Below are 17,199 nucleotides of genomic sequence, written 5' to 3'. Positions count from 1 at the left end.
TCCATCACCCACATAAAGCCAGCCAGCATACATTTTTCGCGGTGGTAATTCTGGCATCTGTGCATGCAGACCCAGGAGGCAGCCTCAGGAATAAATCGGTGAGACTGGGGCCACCAGGCATCGTTCAACAACAGCATTGGAAGTCAACATGGCTCCCGCGACACCTCATGGGAGAGGTGAGGGGGGCTATTTGCAGTTAATGTTGAGGGCAAGCTGATTGGAGCCGTTGTGGCAAGCACATTACTCTCTCGGCGCTTTGAAGCTTGAACAGTGAAACTCGAGAACCACTAAAGCGAGCAGTTGGTGCCAGCTGGATGAGTTAGTCGATCTTTGTCTTGTCATGGCCCGAATACAACGTAGTGTGATTCGCTAAGGGAAGACGGCGCAAGTAACGTTTTTGCGATTGGACGGTGAGGCATAGCATCAAAGCAAGGGTTGAACTGAGAGCAGCTGAAGCTGGTTGGTTACCTGAAGAAGAAGAATATATGTATCACGTGACGTATCCTGCGAGAAAGAACCCAAGTGTCAGGTTGTTATGCCAATACGACCTGCACGCTCATCACATTCCTGCGAGGCAATTTATGCACTGAGATATGGTTGAAAGGTTAGTTATTGAATAAGGCTTGGGATTTATGTGGATGATTTGGCCGGTTTTCAAAGAGAGGTAAAAGTAGAAAACGGTGGAGAATGTCGTAGCTTGAATTCTTTCGGATTTTTGTTACAATTGTTGAACTAATCGGCTGAACGTTGGTTAAATCGAGGAGGGGTTGTGAATTAATAAATTGGTGTATAGTACAAATGTGTTCCCCATCCCCTATCCTCGGTCAAATCTATTCCTCAGACACAAGTTCATCCGCCATCCTTATAGCACCCTCCATGTCACTCTTGTTGAATAGGAAGAGTCCCTGTAGAGCTGCAGCACTGGTGACTCTCTCAGGAGCAAGCCTGTGGTTGTTTTCATCCTCGACAATACCCAAGTTATATAGCTTGTCCAAAAATTTAGCTTGGTAGACACCTGACTCGTCAAAATCGCCGTAAAACCGTTCCCAAAGCTTTGCTACCTGATATCTCGTAGCTTCGCCAAGCCTAACGGTCATGTCAACACGACCGGGTCGGACAAGCGCCTCGTCAAGCCTCTCAACGTGGTTTGTCGTCAGGAAAATTATCCGTTCTTCAGCGCTAGCCACGCCGTCAAGTGCATTAAGGAGTCCCGAGAAGGTTACATTGGCTCCCCGGTATCCATCAGCATCAGACTGCACGCGCCGGTTCCCAAAGGCAGCATCTACATCCTCCAATAAGACAAGAGCGCGGGGGGGAATGATGGTGAGTAGATGATTCAGGCGATCGTCGGTTAAGCCTCTCTCGCTCAGGTTAAGGATGGCTATGTCATAATCCAGCTCGCCAGCGAGGGCTTGAATGAAGGAGCTCTTGCCGCTGCCTGGTGGCCCATGCAGAAGATAACCCCGCCGGTAGGGGATACCACGATCATAGTACCAGGATTCGCTCTCAAGGAAATCCTTCACGTCAGCAACGATCCGTTCTTTAACTCCCTTGTCCAAAATAACAGATTCCAGTGGTCTTTTGCGGCGAGATTGGCCAAATTGTCTCCATTCAGTCCCCCAAGAATTGTAAATGACGGTTTTGCCTTCCTGTGACCTTGCAGCATACTCGTGTGCCTCCTTAAATAGGTCCTCAAAAATGTGTCTCTGTGAATACAGGGTTGTCAAGGTAACAGTTTCCCAAGGCCGGCCGGTCTGGTGATCTCTTGACTTGGCCTCTCGAACTCGATTGACAAAGATGAAGGCATTTTTATACCGGAGCACATGCTTTCCCGGTCCAGGTATCAGCGCAAATTTTGTATGTATCGCACCATTGGGATGTTCCACTTTCTGCGTCTGAATCGACAACTGTCGCATTCCCGGGGTAAGTCTCCGCAGGATGGAGTCAATGACACCCGATTTGGGTGTGTTCTGTGCCCCGTGAAGCTGCCTCCGTTGATATAGGGTCATCCAATGCAGAAACCACGCATAAGAGTCGTCCTTGATATTTATTTCCACCTCAACTAGCATGCGCTTGCGGAGGAGAACGGCGCCATGTCGAATACCGCGCTGGGCAAGAGTAAGTCCAGCCCCAAGGCCCGCAAGACCAAAGCCCTGTCAATTCCGCACCCATATGAGCATGTGAAAAAGGAGATTGTTCCAAGCTAATTCACTGATATATAACGTACTGCTGTGAAAAATGGATTGCTCGTGAGCTGCGCAAAGAATCCTTCTTTCGAGTTGAGTTGAAGAAGCTGCCTCTGAGCATTCGCCGGAACGATCACGTCACTGTGGTCTGTCGGTTGGGCCAGCGCCGGCCCATTAGCTTCCATTCCCGTGGAACTATCACGATCAGCATCTTTGCCCGACATATGTTCGAGACATTATGGGGTTTTGATATGAAGCTTATGCCCCGTTTAAAAAATTCCAGTGCGTTCAATGAATTTACAGCTCAAACTTTATTGAACACTAGTCCAGATTCTGCTAGTGCATTTTGGCTCCAAGCTTTATAGCTTCAAGGTAGCCCTAATTTGGTAGTTTTCAAAGTCTCCCAGGTTTCTACGGTGGAATGTAAAACACGCTTCCATCAGCATCTAACTTGTGGACGTATCTAATTGCGTTGTGTTGGATAATGCTGTGTATGGTGAGGGAGAGGGACCTCTTTGGACTGCATCTGGGTATCATCGTTTGCACATGCCAAAGCTGGTCTTAAGTATACAAGTTACACATGAACCCCCTCAAGCCAAAGTTCAAGATAAATGATACCGGAAAACATTTCCTGTCTTTTCTGCATGAGATTTCATACTTTACCACCCTTTCAAAACACCCCGTTCAAGATGCAGAGAAGAAAAATAAAAGAGAAAAGTATGCCTGCGTCTCCGAGTGCAAGATTCCATGTGGCCGATATGTGCAAAACCCCTTATGGTTCCTGCAGACTTCGACGTTAAGAACCATCATGTCGAGAACTGAGGTTTCAGAAACTTCTACAGGTGATGCAGAGCAACCTCGACTGCCGTCGCGAGCTTCCCTGGTTTCACCGTGGCTCATGATCTAAGTTTGGACATCACTAATGTAAGTTTAGGTGAGTTCTACAATGCATCGTCATACACAGATTCTTCTCTTCGGTGTGCCGCATTTACGTCAATCATGGTTAAGCGGTGAGAGGAAGTCCCTTGACACAGCACCACACTGTTCCCGTTCAATCACTACAGTTTGAAGATGGTGTGCACCCTAGCTGTTAGGAGTGTTATCAAGACATGCATGTTACTGTCGAGATCCCAGCTTGGAAAATGTTTCTGTTTGATCCTTTTTGGAAAGACTAAATACTGTTTTTCAGCATTGGATGGAATTATTAATATAAAAGATATGCTGAAGCGGCTTACACGGTATGAAGTCTTCTGTTCATTATTGCAATTATCTTATTGCCCCATCATCATTCACGTATCTGCTATCCAATGTGGGAGGAATTAAAGTCATATTTTTCTTCAAACTGTGAATTCGGATTTTTCATGTCGGATAATTGAACAATGTTTTGTGGATCTACAATCGTCAAACTTTAGATACTCATCCTCCTTCCTAGGCAGGTAAATTTACGAGTAACGAATAAACATTGAGCAATGTCTAGGTTGGTATTATAAAATCGTAGGGCCTTATTTTATTTGCAGGTATTAAATACTCATTGTCACCTCCGTTGTGACTTCTAAGCTCTATTAGACGGTACCCGGGCATCAACTATTTACATCTAATTTCGCCTTCTTTTGGGTGGCGTACTATAATAACGGAGGTATCTACCAATATGATTCCCTGACACAACACAAGTGTTGGGAGCATTTACATGCCGATGCCCTATACTTGCATTATCCAGAAACCATGAATGACTTGGAAAAGCAATCTACTAATATTTTATACGGTTTTCCTGAATAAAGCAATCGGGATACAGAAAGGATTATGGTGATTGTGATTCTACTGAATGTTGATCATATAAGTGAATAATATTCATGTATATATATATTGATGGTGTTTCCGATTTAAGTCGAAAGGGAGCCGATCCCCACTTTCGAAATCTTAAGAGATTTCCATACGTGGTGGGTGGTAGATTGAAAAGTAGAAGAGGGAAATGTCGAAGGTAGACAAAACTGGGGAACGGAGCTCTCTGAAAAAACTTCTCTTCCGTAACAGTCGCCAGAGGTACAGTGAGACTCCGATACAAACAGAAACACCGGTGGCATCGATTCAACACGAGGAGGAGGTGCTATACGAGATCGAGCTACAAGCGTTGGAAAAGCTGCCAGAGCGTCTTCAGAAAAACTATCGTGAGCTTTTCCATGAGCGAGTCGAACGGCTATCCGTGAAGAACCCAAACCTCAAGTATCGCCAATACGATTATATGGACTACTTGCTTGGCTTTACCGATAGAGGAGGAATCTCGTGTTGTTCATGCCTCTCGAAACGGTAAAAGCCTGTTCAAGCACCTGACGATCCGATCCTCAGAGGGCGGTTATTCCCCAACTGGACCACAACAACGCGATGTTCCATTCTTTGAGAAATACAAGAAATTTCTCTGGTGCTGACGCCTTGTGGAAGCCCATAACGAGTGTTAACGCTTGACTTAGCAAGAGTCAAATACGGATCTCAATCCCCCGTTCTGCCGCATGGGCGATGAAGCCAATAAGGCCATGATAAACAGTGGATCAGGATAGACATAAAATGTCAAAAATTGGCCCTTTGGATATTTTTTCATATCACATGTTGCAAGTTTCTGATGTTGAAGGAACGAGGTTGGAAATAGGAGAACATTCAATTTGGAAGTTCAAAGCGTTTCAAGCAGTTGTTGTTGTTTGGGGGGGGAGCTTATCGCACTAGTCCATATTCAGTCTAGGGTTGAATATGCTGGGTCTCTCCCACTTGGGAGAAAAAATAAGTGACAACTACCAGGGACGCCAAAGGAGCTTCCATCCTGCAACTGTCTTCAAGCACCCCGATTTTACTTCACGGTGTTTTCATGCTTTTCTATTAGAATATAGTTTGTTCTGTCGTGGAATTCGTTTGCCGCCTGTTCTCCCATCGGTGAATTTGTCCTCCCGCGCCCGCCTGAGAGACATCTAGATTCTCGCCAAAATGCAGGCTCCTGTTGTGGTGATGAGTATGTTTAGCCTAACACTCTTTATTATAGAATGAGATTATGAAATCAAGGCCGCTCACAGACGAACTGTAGACACCCAGAGTGGGAGTAGACAAGTCGGCCGGAAAGCGCAGTTGTCCAACATCACAGCAGCAAAGACGTAAGTCTTTTGAACCTCACCCCTCGCGTATATCCCACCCCACAATTGGAACATCTGTCTTACGAAGCATTGCAGTGTGGCAGATATTATCCGATCATGCCTGGGGCCTAAGGCTATGTTGAAGATGCTTCTAGATCCTATGGGCGGAATCGTTCTCACCAACGACGGACATGCCATCCTCCGCGAGATCGAGGTAGCTCACCCCGCAGCTAAGAGTATGATCGAACTCAGCCGAACACAAGATGAGGAAGTGGGTGATGGTACCACAACTGTCATAATTCTAGGTACTTATCTCTACATGAAACTTTTATGGTTCTGCTCCTGCTGACAAAAACCAGCTGGCGAAATCCTGGCCCAGGCACTCCCTCAACTCGAACGAAACATACATCCTGTCGTCATCATCTCCGCTTTCAAACGCGCTCTTTCAGACGCACTTGCCATAGTAGAAGATATATCACTACCAGTTGATATTAATGATGACAAAGCTATGTATAAGTTAATTCACTCTTCGATTGGCACAAAGTTTGTTTCGCGGTGGTCAGAACTCATGTGCAATCTGGCATTGAAGGCCGTGAGAACTGTTTCCTATGATGCGGGCGGTGGAAAGAAGGAGGTCGATATCAAGCGCTATGCTCGTGTAGAAAAGGTACCAGGCGGAGAGATTGAGGATAGCGAGGTCATTGACGGAGTTATGCTCAACAAGGATATCACTCATCCAAAAATGCGACGGAGAATAGAGAACCCACGAATCATCCTCCTCGATTGCCCTCTCGAGTATAAAAAGGGAGAGTCCCAGACAAACATCGAAGTTTCGAAAGAAGATGATTGGAACCGGATATTGCAGATAGAGGAGGAGCAAGTTAAACACATGTGTGATGCGATCCTTGCTTTAAAACCTGACCTTGTTATTACTGAGAAGGGTGTATCTGGTAAGTGAACCGGCTGATCATTAAGTAAACCACAAGGCCTAACAAAGATATAGATTTGGCCCAACACTACCTGGTGAAACAGAATGTTACTGCCTTGCGACGTGTCCGCAAGACAGACAACAACAGAATTTCCCGCGCAACGGGTGCAACCATCGTTAACCGAGTGGATGATCTCCAAGAATCAGACGTTGGAACTCGATGCGGTCTTTTTGAGATTGAGAAAATCGGCGACGAGTACTTCACATTCCTCCGGAAATGCTTTAACCCTAAGGCCTGCACTATTCTTTTGAGAGGACCGTCAAAGGATATCCTGAATGAGATCGAACGCAATCTACAGGATGCCATGTCTGTCGCGAGGAACGTCATTTTCGATCCCCGCCTCTCGCCTGGCGGTGGAGCAACTGAGATGGCAGTTTCTGTGAAGCTATCACTAATGGCCAAGTCCGTTGAGGGCATTCAACAGTGGCCTTACAAGGCTATCGCTGATGCGATGGAGGTTATCCCCAGAACACTAATCCAAAATGCAGGCGCCAGTCCCATCCGTGTCCTGACTAACCTCAGATCCAAGCATGTGGAGGGCAACAACACATATGGTGTTAATGGCGACACTGGAGAAGTTGTTGACATGAAAGAATTTGGCGTGTGGGAACCTGAAGCAGTTAAATTGCAGAGCATCAAAACTGCGGTTGAAGTAAGTTGTCCACAGTCATATATATTTTCAATTCCTCTTATCTAACGTTCTTTCTCTACAGTCTGCTTGTATGTTGCTCCGAGTAGATGATATTTGCAGTGCGAAAACCATGAAGCAATCTGCGAATGTTGGCGGCGGTGAGGAATAATGATTTTGTTAGAATCACTTCCCCTGTCACCTATCTTGTTCTACAGCATCTAGACCTGTACGGATAACCACCAAAGAAATTAATTGAATAAAAATAAATGCAGTTAATGGGTATCCGTCGACCCTCTCATCACGTGGTCTGTGTTTCCAAGTCAGCAGCAACCTTTGCAATCAATCAAGCTTGCCATTCTGTTCGTATTTTGTTAATCTTGTGATCCCCCGTCCGTACTCGTAGCATAGTAGAATTCACAACACTCAATATCCGAGACCGAACAACCGTATCCCAATATTAATCAATCCTCATCATGAATTATGACACCTAATTCTTCTCTATTTCCAACTGCCGCCACCTCCACCACCGGTACCATATTCCCATCCTCCCTGTTTGCCCTCCCCACATCCCCCATTTTAACATCCCCAGCAGCACCCGAAACCCCCGGCCCCGCCTCCGCCTCCGCCTTCTCCTTAGCCTTCTTCTTCTTTTCCCTCTTTCTTCGATTCTTCTCCGTCTTCTCCTCATCCTTCCGCCTAGCCTCCTCCCTCTTCCGCTCAAACATCTCATCCGCCTGCTCCTTCTTCAACTCAATCTCCATGAGCCTTAGACGCTCGTACTCCCTTCTCCGACTAGCTTTGTAAACGTGGAACTCGCCCGAGCCCGCACCGGCCGAGGAGCCTTGGACATTAGCGACAATTTCTGGAGGAGGTGGTAGAGTAGCGCTTGTGCGGGGTTTGGACGGGGCGGGGATGTGGACTTCTTTCGTGGGGTCTTTGAAGAGGGTTTGGATTAGGGTGGCTTGTTCGGAGACCGGGGTTAGGGCGCGTCTCTTTAGTGGCCGCTTGCTTCGTGGGTCTTGACTTGTAGGGATGGATTCTGGGATTGGTTCGGACATGGTGAATGCCTTGTAGCGGGTAGTAGTGGCACTGGGAAGGCGAGATATGGGCGGGTATCCCGCTGCGCCGGGAAGGCTCTGGGAATTAGAAACTTGGGAACAGTTCTGAGACGCGAGAATCAATAAATGTAAGTCTTTTAGAATGTTTTGGTTATTTGTGTATAGGTGGGTAGAGGTAATAAGTTGTTGCCGAGGAGAGAGAGGAGTGAGGAGAGAGGGATTTATTGGATCGGTGATGAGCCAGGGCCTGCCCTATCTAAAGAATTTAAAGTTTACATTGCCTAATCGGGTTTAGTGCTGCATTCCTCCAAACTCTAACCAACCCTTTCCAACTGGGGCTTCTCCTTATCTTCCTCAAATACGAAATGAAGGTTGGAACTACACTCATACTCCATATATAAAAGCCTTTCAATATATATATATATATATATATAATATATTTCATTAAGAAATATATTTTTCGCTTGCTCGTTTTATGCATGTTAAAGTTTGTCTTTTGATAGCCTAGTGCGTCATCTTTTGGTCATCTTTTGTTTAACTTCAAATACCATACCAAACAATGTTCGAGAACAGAGATGTTAGAAATAACTATTAAAACGTTTAAAACACTCTGGAGTTGAAGAATTAGCTGTGGTCCCTCATATAAGAGTAACTTAGAGTTTTCCTTTTGTCGCGTTCATTCCCTGCCCCAATTTCAGCACTCTCGCTGCGTTTCCACCGAAGAAGTCCGCTTTAGCCTCCTCCCGGAGTTTGAGATCTTTATGGGCAGACTCAACACACTGCTTCCAGCTAAGCTGAGGAAAATTAGTTCCGAACATAACTTTCTTCCGCCCAGTGGTATTTGCGAATTGGATCAATTCCTGTTAGCCAAGGCACGTCAGGAATGTCAGCGGAACTGGAAGATATTTGGGTGAGACGGGAATAACTATCACCTTGGGATAGTATGCGGGCAAATGCGCAGAGGTGTCAATATAAACGTTTGGATGTTTCCAAGCTACGCTAATCATCTCTGCCGTCCATGGGTAGCCAATATGCCCACAAATTATGGACAACGTGGGGAATTTCAGCGCAATTTCGTCAATGTACTGAACAGTTTCTGTCAATGATGGCTCTGCTTGATGATGAGAGACTATGGTGAGGTAGATTTACTGGAATTGGTCGTCCAACTTCGCTGGGGCATAGGGGACCAGTATGCCCGACTTGCGTATGCTATAACGCTGGATAAGCATGGTTGTATCTTCGCGGGTGTCAACGATACGGGGTGATCTCACAAAGGGGATGTCAAGCTCAACACACTTGACATACAGCGGCCAGCTATAGCCAGGAACACCTATTAGTAAGCTGCCAGGCATTCCACAACTGTCGAAAAGGTCGCAAACTGAGAAGGCCGTACTAATGTGCATCAGTAGGTGGCAAGGCCCAGAGCCAAGGGACCACGCGCAAGCCTTTAAACCCTTCCTTTTTCACGTAGTGGTCAAGCTCTTTAACCGCGCAGACTGGATCAAGTAGATCTACTCCCGCGATGCCAATGAAACGATCCGGATAAGCACGAGTGAACGTGGCAACTTCAGCGTTGGAAAAGACAGCATGGCCGGGCCGGTACCATGCACAAATGCATATCTGGCTGACCCCAGCAGCATCCATCAATGCAACAAGCTCATCTGGTGTCCGCCGCTTTTCAAGCAGTTTCTTATCGGCACCAGACTGTTCGAAGAGGCGTTGCACCTCAGGCATGTCTTCCTAAAGGTTTCTTTCAGCAATTGATTCTTGCGGATGAAGAGTTTGAAATGGTAAATTGAGAAACACCAACAGCCCAGGCGGCTTCTTGGATGTAAATTCGTCAAAGAAATAAGATAGTTTGTGCTTGATAAATACATGGAGAATGCGCTCACCTCGATTGGAAAAGCCGGGTTGGCCCAAGCGTCAATGATTGGATACGCCATTTTGTTCGAGAAGGTTAATTATCCTGTTCGTTTTGATCGGAGAGGCCGAAATCTGTTCTAAGCAATTATTATGGCAACAACAACATGCACTGGCGAACAACCCATGCTTTGTGCTTAAATGTTCATGGACTTCGACTTGGGGTTCTTGGGGTTCTCAACCTCGGCTAGTTGGGGGTTTGGCGGCGGAGACAGTTGACTTTCGTATACTTCGTTAAATAGTTGAACTGAAGATTGGCTGAAGAAGTAATAGGTGTGATGCGCCCCGTAAACACATGGAAATGGCAAGGGGTGCTTTGTTCGCCTGTCGACCATCACTACTTTTAGCTCCCTGGTCGAGTGTTTTACTTTCTTTGTGCGAGCCGGGTTCCCCGCAGAGCCGTGGACATGCCAGACCAATGTCGCCGTAGCGCAACCGATTCCAGTTGGCAAGGTTACCTGGATTAACAATCTGGAATCGCAGGAACAGATACCTTCCGTGAGGAAGTGTGATGCCATTCCTATCTGAGCATTAGATGCAGTCGCCCACAAAAATTCAATTGTTCCCCAGGCTAACTGTAGAAGTATACGGAGTACTTCTTAGATATATCTCCGCATATCCCAGGCTTGGGCTCCGCTTAGCCCGCGACACGAGCCTGGCAGTGCTAAATTAATGTGATCGTTGTGAGACTTTTGACCATTGGGTTAAAAGTATCAAGCCTTCAAACGCATTGGCTTCCCAAGACTATTCAGGCGCTTTTCATCATTGATAACGCATAATTCACCTGGTCTGAGAGAGTAAAGTATGTCACACTCAGGTTACTGCCGATCTAATACCCACAGGTAATTCTGCAAACCCATTCATTTCACTCTAGAGATATCGGTGATCCAGCATGCTAATCCATGGAGGAGTGGATTGAGGTTGAAGGTTGCTTTGATTGGCTAATTATGTAGTTAACTAGTTAACTAGAGAAGGACTTCGAGCAGCAGCCATCCAGTTGCGGCGGTTAAAATCACATGGATCCCACTCCCATCCGTCCATTTGGGAGACTTGAGCTGAATGACATTTTAAACAAGTGTAAATCGGATGGCGTACGGATGTTGCTTGTCTTCAATAGGAGTTACTGTTCCAAAACCCGTTTATTTGCGTTTTCAGTTTCGTAGGAATTTTAAGTTCTTTTTGGGTTGGGTTGCCCGAAATGTGGGGGAGCCGAAGCGCCGCGACGTTTCCAAGGATGAATGACAACCACTCGGGTTATATCGTCATTCATGTCAAGTTTGAAGTCCGACCCAAGCGTCTACATCGACATCAACATCAAAGTCGTTAAACTGATTGAAAGCCAAACGGGATGTACGGAGGAATAATATCATCAAATAATTCATTTGCAGTGAGGTCGCTCCAAGCTTGCTTCCTAAACCCGTTGCTTCTTTCGAGGAACCCTGTCGCTTAACGCGTTAACTTCCAACGTCGACCAATGCCAACCTATCGGATCGGTATGTCCTTTTATTTCCACCGTACTTTTATTTATTATTATTTTACTTTATTTGCAATATGAAACTTCTAAAATTACGTACGTACGTGGCTAACGTACTATATTCCCTCTTCTCTAGAGGAAGCCAGCACGGGAAGGGCCGGCTGCAAGAACAAGGAATGCCAGGACAAAAAGGAGAAAATCCTCAAAGGAGAGCTACGTCTTGGCACATGGGTTGACACTGATAATTTCCAGAGCTGGAGCTGGAAGCACTGGTAATCTTCCTATAGCTTTTGGTTTATGATTTTTCTGACTTCCACTTGACCTGCAGGGGCTGTGTTACTCCGAAGCAGATAGCCAATATGCAGGAAGTCGTGGGTGATGAAAAGGATTATACTCTCCTTGATGGCTATGATGAGATATCTACAGAGAATCAAGAGAAAGTCCGTGATGCTGTCGAGGAAGGGCATGTTGCTGATTCGGACTGGAGAGGGGTAAGTGATTCGCTTTGGTCCTCGACTCCTTGGTAAAATAGACCACTGATACTTTATATTTCCTCAGGACGTAGAAGTAAACCGCCCTGGTAAAACAGGATTTAGAGTTCGAATTCCCAAGAACAAAGCAGATGCCAACGTAAGTGCATCCCGATTAAGCTCCGGTTAGATAGTCCTGCTGATATCTGTTGCGCAAAGGATGAATCTCCTCAGAAGGACAAACGCTCCAGAAGCAAGAAAACAGCTGAGGAGTCAGGCGAAGAAGCTGAGCCCGTCTCAAAGAAAACAAAGACAGTAAAGCGTTCCAAACGTCAGGGTTCTGGAAATGGTGCTGGCGCAGATGATGCCGAAAATGGACCAACCATCAGTCCGAAGGAAAAGGCTGCTGAGGAACGGAAGAAGAAAGCCAAAGACGATGCTCCTAGCAAAGACAAGTCTCCTACTCGAACAAAAAATGCCAAGTCCTCTAAGCCTGCGGAAGTGAAAAAATCTGCGAACCGTAAGTCTGTGCCAGCAAAGGATGACAAGGTAGATGCGCCGAAAAATGACAAGGAACCTTCTGAACGGAAGGGCGACTGAATATCAATAATCTACGGTATTTGCAGACTTTCCTCCTTGTTACATGCACTGCACTTGTTTTGCTGTCAAGTATCTTTTGGGGAGATGAGCCTCGTTCGAAGTTTCTCCGGCTGGCAGATTTTCTTCCATTTGCTCTAACGGGCCCTTCCAGGGTTATTGACTTGCCCATAGATTTCCCAATCTCTAGGTTGTCGACCACCTTCTGGCGCCATCGGTTGCTTGTGGATGTTATTTACATAATGTGTTCGCCGGTGTTTTGTTATACGTTGCTTGATAGCCTCTTCACCTATTTGCTCACCTATTCGTTGCGAGTTTGACATGGATTAGTTTTATTTTCCCAAGACCTTGAATGGTGGCATTCACTGTCCTCCGTATGAAGCATTGATTTATCTGGCTTGCTATGCACGTCGGGCGAAATGGATCCCTTTTTTTTGGTAACAATTATTTTCAATATTGTTGCTTGATATCCCTTTATTTTATTTTCGTTTTATTTCCTAAATCTGCATTCTCCTTGGTGCTATTACAAATGTGATTTTTGATTGGAGTCGAAGAGCCTGCTGTCTCCACGAGAGGAACCAGAAGTCTTATTTCTTTTCAAAAGCACTCACTTAACTCAGCTGCAAAATATATGCCATTGTGTGTGATACCACAATTATCTGATATCCGACTTGCCTACTAATTTTTCTGCCATTTTACAAGGGATCCCAAAACTAAAGTTTTGAACTGACATCTTTATGTCCATATCTCAACTTCAAAACAGAATAGCAACATCATTCACTCCTTAGATGACAAAGCCCAGCGTCTCTAACTATGTAACTATTGTAGTTGGTAGCTGCGCCTGTTCTTGTAGAACAGCGACCACGAACCCCACAACACTGTCAATTTATTATGCGTCATACTTCAACTTTGTTCATAAGTTTCAATGGAGTTTCAAACCGTTGTACCGCCTTGATCCCCCTTTTTTTTTTTTTTTTTTTTTTTTTTTTGGTGGTTGACGCTAAAACTTGGGTGTTGCGATAGTTGCCCGGGCAACGGCTTATCGGCGATTTCTTTGTAGTGTGTGTACACAAAAAAAAAAAAGGAAAAGAAATACAACTGATGGAACAAGCAGCAGAGGTCGTATGAATAAACAACAACCACATTTATCCCAACCAGCAACACCACGCTGTTAGATTTTGCGCTCCTGATTGGATTTCCATTCTCAAAGTTCCTTTTGCTTGAAATAGTAATAAAATCCAATACAAGGACCATGGAACCTCCACCGAAGCCGGGGCAAACATCGCTCTTCCAGGTCTTTCTGAGACTCCGGCCGCCAATGAACCAGAAAGGAACATCTCAAGCGTCAAAACAGAGCTACCTTACAGTTGAACGTCCGGAGGTCCCATCAACAGGAGATGATGGAAACCAAAGCCGTGTTTGGCCCACCCATATCACACTACAACCGCCAAACGAATTGAGAAAACGAGCAGTAGAAAAGTTCGGGTTTACGAAAGTTTTTGAAGATAATGCTTCCCAGCTTGAGCTCTTCGAGGAAGTTGGAATGACTAAGTTGATAAAAGGTGTCCTTTGTGAAGGCAGAGATGGCCTCGTTGCTACCTTGGGAGTCACTGGGAGCGGAAAGGTTTGATATCTCTTTGATATTACCTGTATAGAAGAGGTGCACAAATTAACTGGGCCACTATTATCTTCTCAGACACACACCATTCTCGGATCGAAGTCACAGCGTGGAATAACACAGATGTCCCTCGATGTCCTCTTTCGGTCCATTTCGTCAACGATTCAGAATCCGGATATCACGACCAATCCCTTGTTGTTGCCGTCCGTTGCAGCTTCAGATGTATCGGAAGCACAGATTTTCTCTGCGAGATCTTTCATAGAAACAATTTACAGTGATCCATGGAACGAGCGTGGTCGAGGTTCACGGGCCCAAACTCCAATGTCCACCATGTCTAGATGTCAAACCCCAATGACGGTACGGAGCCCTTTTAACTTCCCTTTATCTCCTTCCCGGTGGAACTCTTTCTCGTCTGGATTTTCCTCAGAAGGATTGTCCCAAAACAATCCAAATTGCACTTCTATACACGCCTCATGCACCCCGACTATTCGACTCCTTTCTTCCATAGAGTCGATTGGGGCTCGTGGAGATGTGTTCATGTCTCCAAAGAAACCCCCTTTACCCTCACAATTCCCCTTTTGGAACTGCCATAGAATGTCGAAACCTGTAGCTAATATTACTCTTCGAAATAAAAAGGATTCGATGTCCACTATCAGTTTCCCTCGACGTAATCTACCTCATCGGCCTAGCGCGCTACCTCAATTACCCGACGTGAGCGACCTTGTGATTCCAAACCCGAATGAAGAGGCGACTGTAGTATTGGTATCGATGTATGAAGTTTACAATGATCGAATTTTTGACCTCTTGGCCCCTTCGAACGTAGCAATGAGTCCCCGACCGGCTATGAACCAGAAGGAAAGGCGGCGTCATCTCCTATTTAAGCCTACGGAAGGTTCACAAGATCGCAAGGTCGTTACTGGTTTGAGAAAAATTGTTTGCAGTACTTACGAAGATGCCCTAATGGTTTTAGAGACGGGCTTGTTGGAAAGAAAAGTAACTGAGACTGGGAGCAATAGTGTCAGCTCTCGAAGCCACGGATTCTTCTGCGTGGAGGTGAAGAGAAGGGTCAGAGATAGGAGGTTTGGCGAAGAATCATGGGTTGGAAATACCTTGACTGTTGTTGACCTTGCTGGTACGATCTATGCTATTCCCATATTTTGAAGTAACATATACTGATATGAATACCGCATGGGTAGGATCCGAGCGTGCCAGAAATGCGAAGACAACAGGCGCAACACTTGCAGAAGCGGGAAAAATTAACGAGAGTTTGATGTATTTAGGTCAATGTTTACAAACACAGAGTGATCTGCAGGACGGAAGTAAGGTATGTTTCTTCCCTCCCAGCATCCATTCACATAAATTGTCTAATTACCTGTCAGAAGGCACTTGTTCCCTACAGACAATGCAAACTCACGGAGCTCTTATTCTCCAACTCGTTCCCTTCGCCCAATCATGGAGCTTCCTATCCTAGACACCCACAAAGGGCCCTCATGATCGTTACGGCGGACGCCCATGGGGACTTTAACGCGACATCTCAAATTTTACGATACTCTGCATTAGCCCGTGAAGTGACTGTGCCACGCATACCCTCCTTCACCAGAACGATATTGGCTGGCACGGCGAGCGGAAGGAATAGTCCAACCTATGCTCATAAAACGAAATCGAGTCTTTATTCTGCATCCGCTGAGGAACTTGAGACCGCGGCTTTGGAAATTGCAAGAATCAGTGATGATTATGACGCGCTGGCCATCAAACTGGCGGAGGAAGAAATTGCCAGAGCGGAAGCAGAGTTCCAGTGGAAAGCAGCAGAAGAAAGATGCATGCTGATCGAACAAGATGTACGAGAGGAGTGCTGGCAGGAGATGGAGGAACGAGTTGAAGAAGAGCGCCGACGATGGCAAGCGGCATGGGACGAACAGGTAAATACTCCTCTCAATATTCACTATAAGTATTTGATATTTACAAGCTAACTTCCAATCCAGGCGTCACGCCATGATGAGCACTTGGATAGGAAGCTGGACTTGCTGTCTAAGGGAGTTAGAAGTAAGTGTTCTTAATTACCATTGCAACGTCATATAATAAGCTAATTTTTATTTTTACATAGTCCACGAAGACTTGCAAACACCTTCAGAAGATCGAATCGCTGAATTGGAGGAAGGAAACAATAAACTCCGAATGAGAATCGCCAATTTAGAGCGTGAATTACGTTCTCGTTCCCAGAGCACGAAGTCAACAAAGTTCAAGAAAAACCTAGCGAATCCGCGGCAAGACTTACTCAATTACAGCTATGCTAGCTGTGAGAGTGACATCGAAAACTCTCTCATAAAATTGCAGTCTCTGAAGCTGGACTCAGAAGCAAACCAAAGCCCAGGATCATCTACGGCGAAAAGAATGGCAGCGGCCAAGAAACATCGTATGATGACGACACGGCAACGCGATTTTAATCCGGAGAGTGTTTTGGATGAATTAGAGTAATCAACTACTATTCTGTATATTCCTTGTGGCGATACCCTTGAATGCTCCTCTTTTTATTTTTATTTTTATTTTTTTTTATTTTTTTGGGAGATGAGAGTGTGAAATTGACTGCATAATTCTTCATCTCATGTTACTTGGATCTGGGAATTTATTGCCTGAGAGAGTATTATGATTTCTTTCATCGAGTGCTATAGCATGAAGCAATCTCTCATTCTTGAGGACGACTACCTACGTATCTCATGTGCATTACTGATGCGTCCCATTTCCCTTAATGTTCCTTTCGTTGTTTTGAAAAAGTGGATGGCTAGTTTCTCATTAAGAGTTGGAATGTAACAGGACCTATGCTAACCTCATTTGAACAAAGGAGGAAAGATATCACATTTCAATGAAGTATGCAGGGATGGTATAACCAGCTGTATTAAAAAAATAAATTAAAAAAATAGAAGTGCGCACCGAGCTTTATATCGCCGCAAGAAAACCAATCCCATTTCAACGCCAGTTGAAATATTCGCCATACCTGACCTGATATCCGTCTACCTGCCTGGAATGAGCCGGAAACCATCCCAGAACTAATAAAGCAGTTCATACAAAATAAAGGAAATGGAAATAGAAATACAGATACGCAAAAAAAAAAAAAGTCTGCTAAACTGCAGAGGGCAAAGAAAAAA

General features: G+C 45.4%; 9 protein-coding genes across 9 annotated transcripts; 4 read left to right on the top strand and 5 right to left on the bottom strand.

Moving 5' to 3' along the window:
- Positions 1–830: 830 nt before the first annotated feature.
- On the bottom strand, positions 831–2,410 carry PAAG_07167 (mitochondrial chaperone BCS1; the record flags this gene model as incomplete). The annotated part of the gene is made up of 2 exons (XM_002790885.2): positions 831–2,153; positions 2,228–2,410. The coding sequence occupies 2 exons, from the start codon at positions 2,408–2,410 to the stop codon at positions 831–833; spliced, it is 1,506 nt and encodes a 501-aa protein (XP_002790931.2).
- A 1,745-nt stretch (positions 2,411–4,155) lies between these two features.
- On the top strand, positions 4,156–4,494 carry PAAG_07166 (hypothetical protein; the record flags this gene model as incomplete). Its single annotated transcript, XM_015846152.1, has 1 exon — positions 4,156–4,494. The coding sequence occupies one exon, from the start codon at positions 4,156–4,158 to the stop codon at positions 4,492–4,494; it is 339 nt and encodes a 112-aa protein (XP_015700587.1).
- A 662-nt stretch (positions 4,495–5,156) lies between these two features.
- PAAG_07165 (T-complex protein 1 subunit gamma) lies at positions 5,157–7,088 on the top strand (the record flags this gene model as incomplete). The annotated part of the gene is made up of 6 exons (XM_015846151.1): positions 5,157–5,181; positions 5,254–5,320; positions 5,396–5,604; positions 5,659–6,249; positions 6,297–6,940; positions 7,002–7,088. 6 exons carry the CDS (start codon positions 5,157–5,159, stop codon positions 7,086–7,088), a joined length of 1,623 nt encoding a protein of 540 aa, XP_015700586.1.
- A 292-nt stretch (positions 7,089–7,380) lies between these two features.
- On the bottom strand, positions 7,381–7,977 carry PAAG_12349 (hypothetical protein; the record flags this gene model as incomplete). Its single annotated transcript, XM_015847849.1, has 1 exon — positions 7,381–7,977. The coding sequence occupies one exon, from the start codon at positions 7,975–7,977 to the stop codon at positions 7,381–7,383; it is 597 nt and encodes a 198-aa protein (XP_015702540.1).
- Positions 7,978–8,630: 653 nt separating this feature from the next.
- On the bottom strand, positions 8,631–9,920 carry PAAG_12348 (hypothetical protein; the record flags this gene model as incomplete). Its single annotated transcript, XM_015847848.1, has 6 exons — positions 8,631–8,837; positions 8,910–9,062; positions 9,127–9,186; positions 9,249–9,291; positions 9,371–9,717; positions 9,870–9,920. 6 exons carry the CDS (start codon positions 9,918–9,920, stop codon positions 8,631–8,633), a joined length of 861 nt encoding a protein of 286 aa, XP_015702539.1.
- Positions 9,921–10,034: 114 nt separating this feature from the next.
- On the bottom strand, positions 10,035–10,415 carry PAAG_07163 (hypothetical protein; the record flags this gene model as incomplete). The annotated part of the gene is made up of 1 exon (XM_015846150.1): positions 10,035–10,415. The coding sequence occupies one exon, from the start codon at positions 10,413–10,415 to the stop codon at positions 10,035–10,037; it is 381 nt and encodes a 126-aa protein (XP_015700585.1).
- A 956-nt stretch (positions 10,416–11,371) lies between these two features.
- On the top strand, positions 11,372–12,441 carry PAAG_07162 (hypothetical protein; the record flags this gene model as incomplete). The annotated part of the gene is made up of 5 exons (XM_015846149.1): positions 11,372–11,390; positions 11,508–11,643; positions 11,700–11,862; positions 11,930–12,001; positions 12,061–12,441. The coding sequence occupies 5 exons, from the start codon at positions 11,372–11,374 to the stop codon at positions 12,439–12,441; spliced, it is 771 nt and encodes a 256-aa protein (XP_015700584.1).
- Positions 12,442–12,575: 134 nt separating this feature from the next.
- Positions 12,576–12,761, bottom strand: PAAG_12347 (hypothetical protein; the record flags this gene model as incomplete). The annotated part of the gene is made up of 1 exon (XM_015847847.1): positions 12,576–12,761. The coding sequence occupies one exon, from the start codon at positions 12,759–12,761 to the stop codon at positions 12,576–12,578; it is 186 nt and encodes a 61-aa protein (XP_015702538.1).
- A 929-nt stretch (positions 12,762–13,690) lies between these two features.
- PAAG_07161 (kinesin family protein) lies at positions 13,691–16,531 on the top strand (the record flags this gene model as incomplete). The annotated part of the gene is made up of 6 exons (XM_015846148.1): positions 13,691–14,062; positions 14,135–15,188; positions 15,253–15,380; positions 15,436–15,975; positions 16,039–16,099; positions 16,161–16,531. The coding sequence occupies 6 exons, from the start codon at positions 13,691–13,693 to the stop codon at positions 16,529–16,531; spliced, it is 2,526 nt and encodes an 841-aa protein (XP_015700583.1).
- Positions 16,532–17,199: the final 668 nt, after the last annotated feature.

The sequence above is a fragment of the Paracoccidioides lutzii genome, assembly GCF_000150705.2.
Source record: "Paracoccidioides lutzii Pb01 unplaced genomic scaffold supercont2.22, whole genome shotgun sequence".
Taxonomy (NCBI): Eukaryota; Fungi; Ascomycota; class Eurotiomycetes; order Onygenales; family Ajellomycetaceae; genus Paracoccidioides; species Paracoccidioides lutzii.
This window is presented reverse-complemented; position numbering and strand designations above follow the sequence as displayed.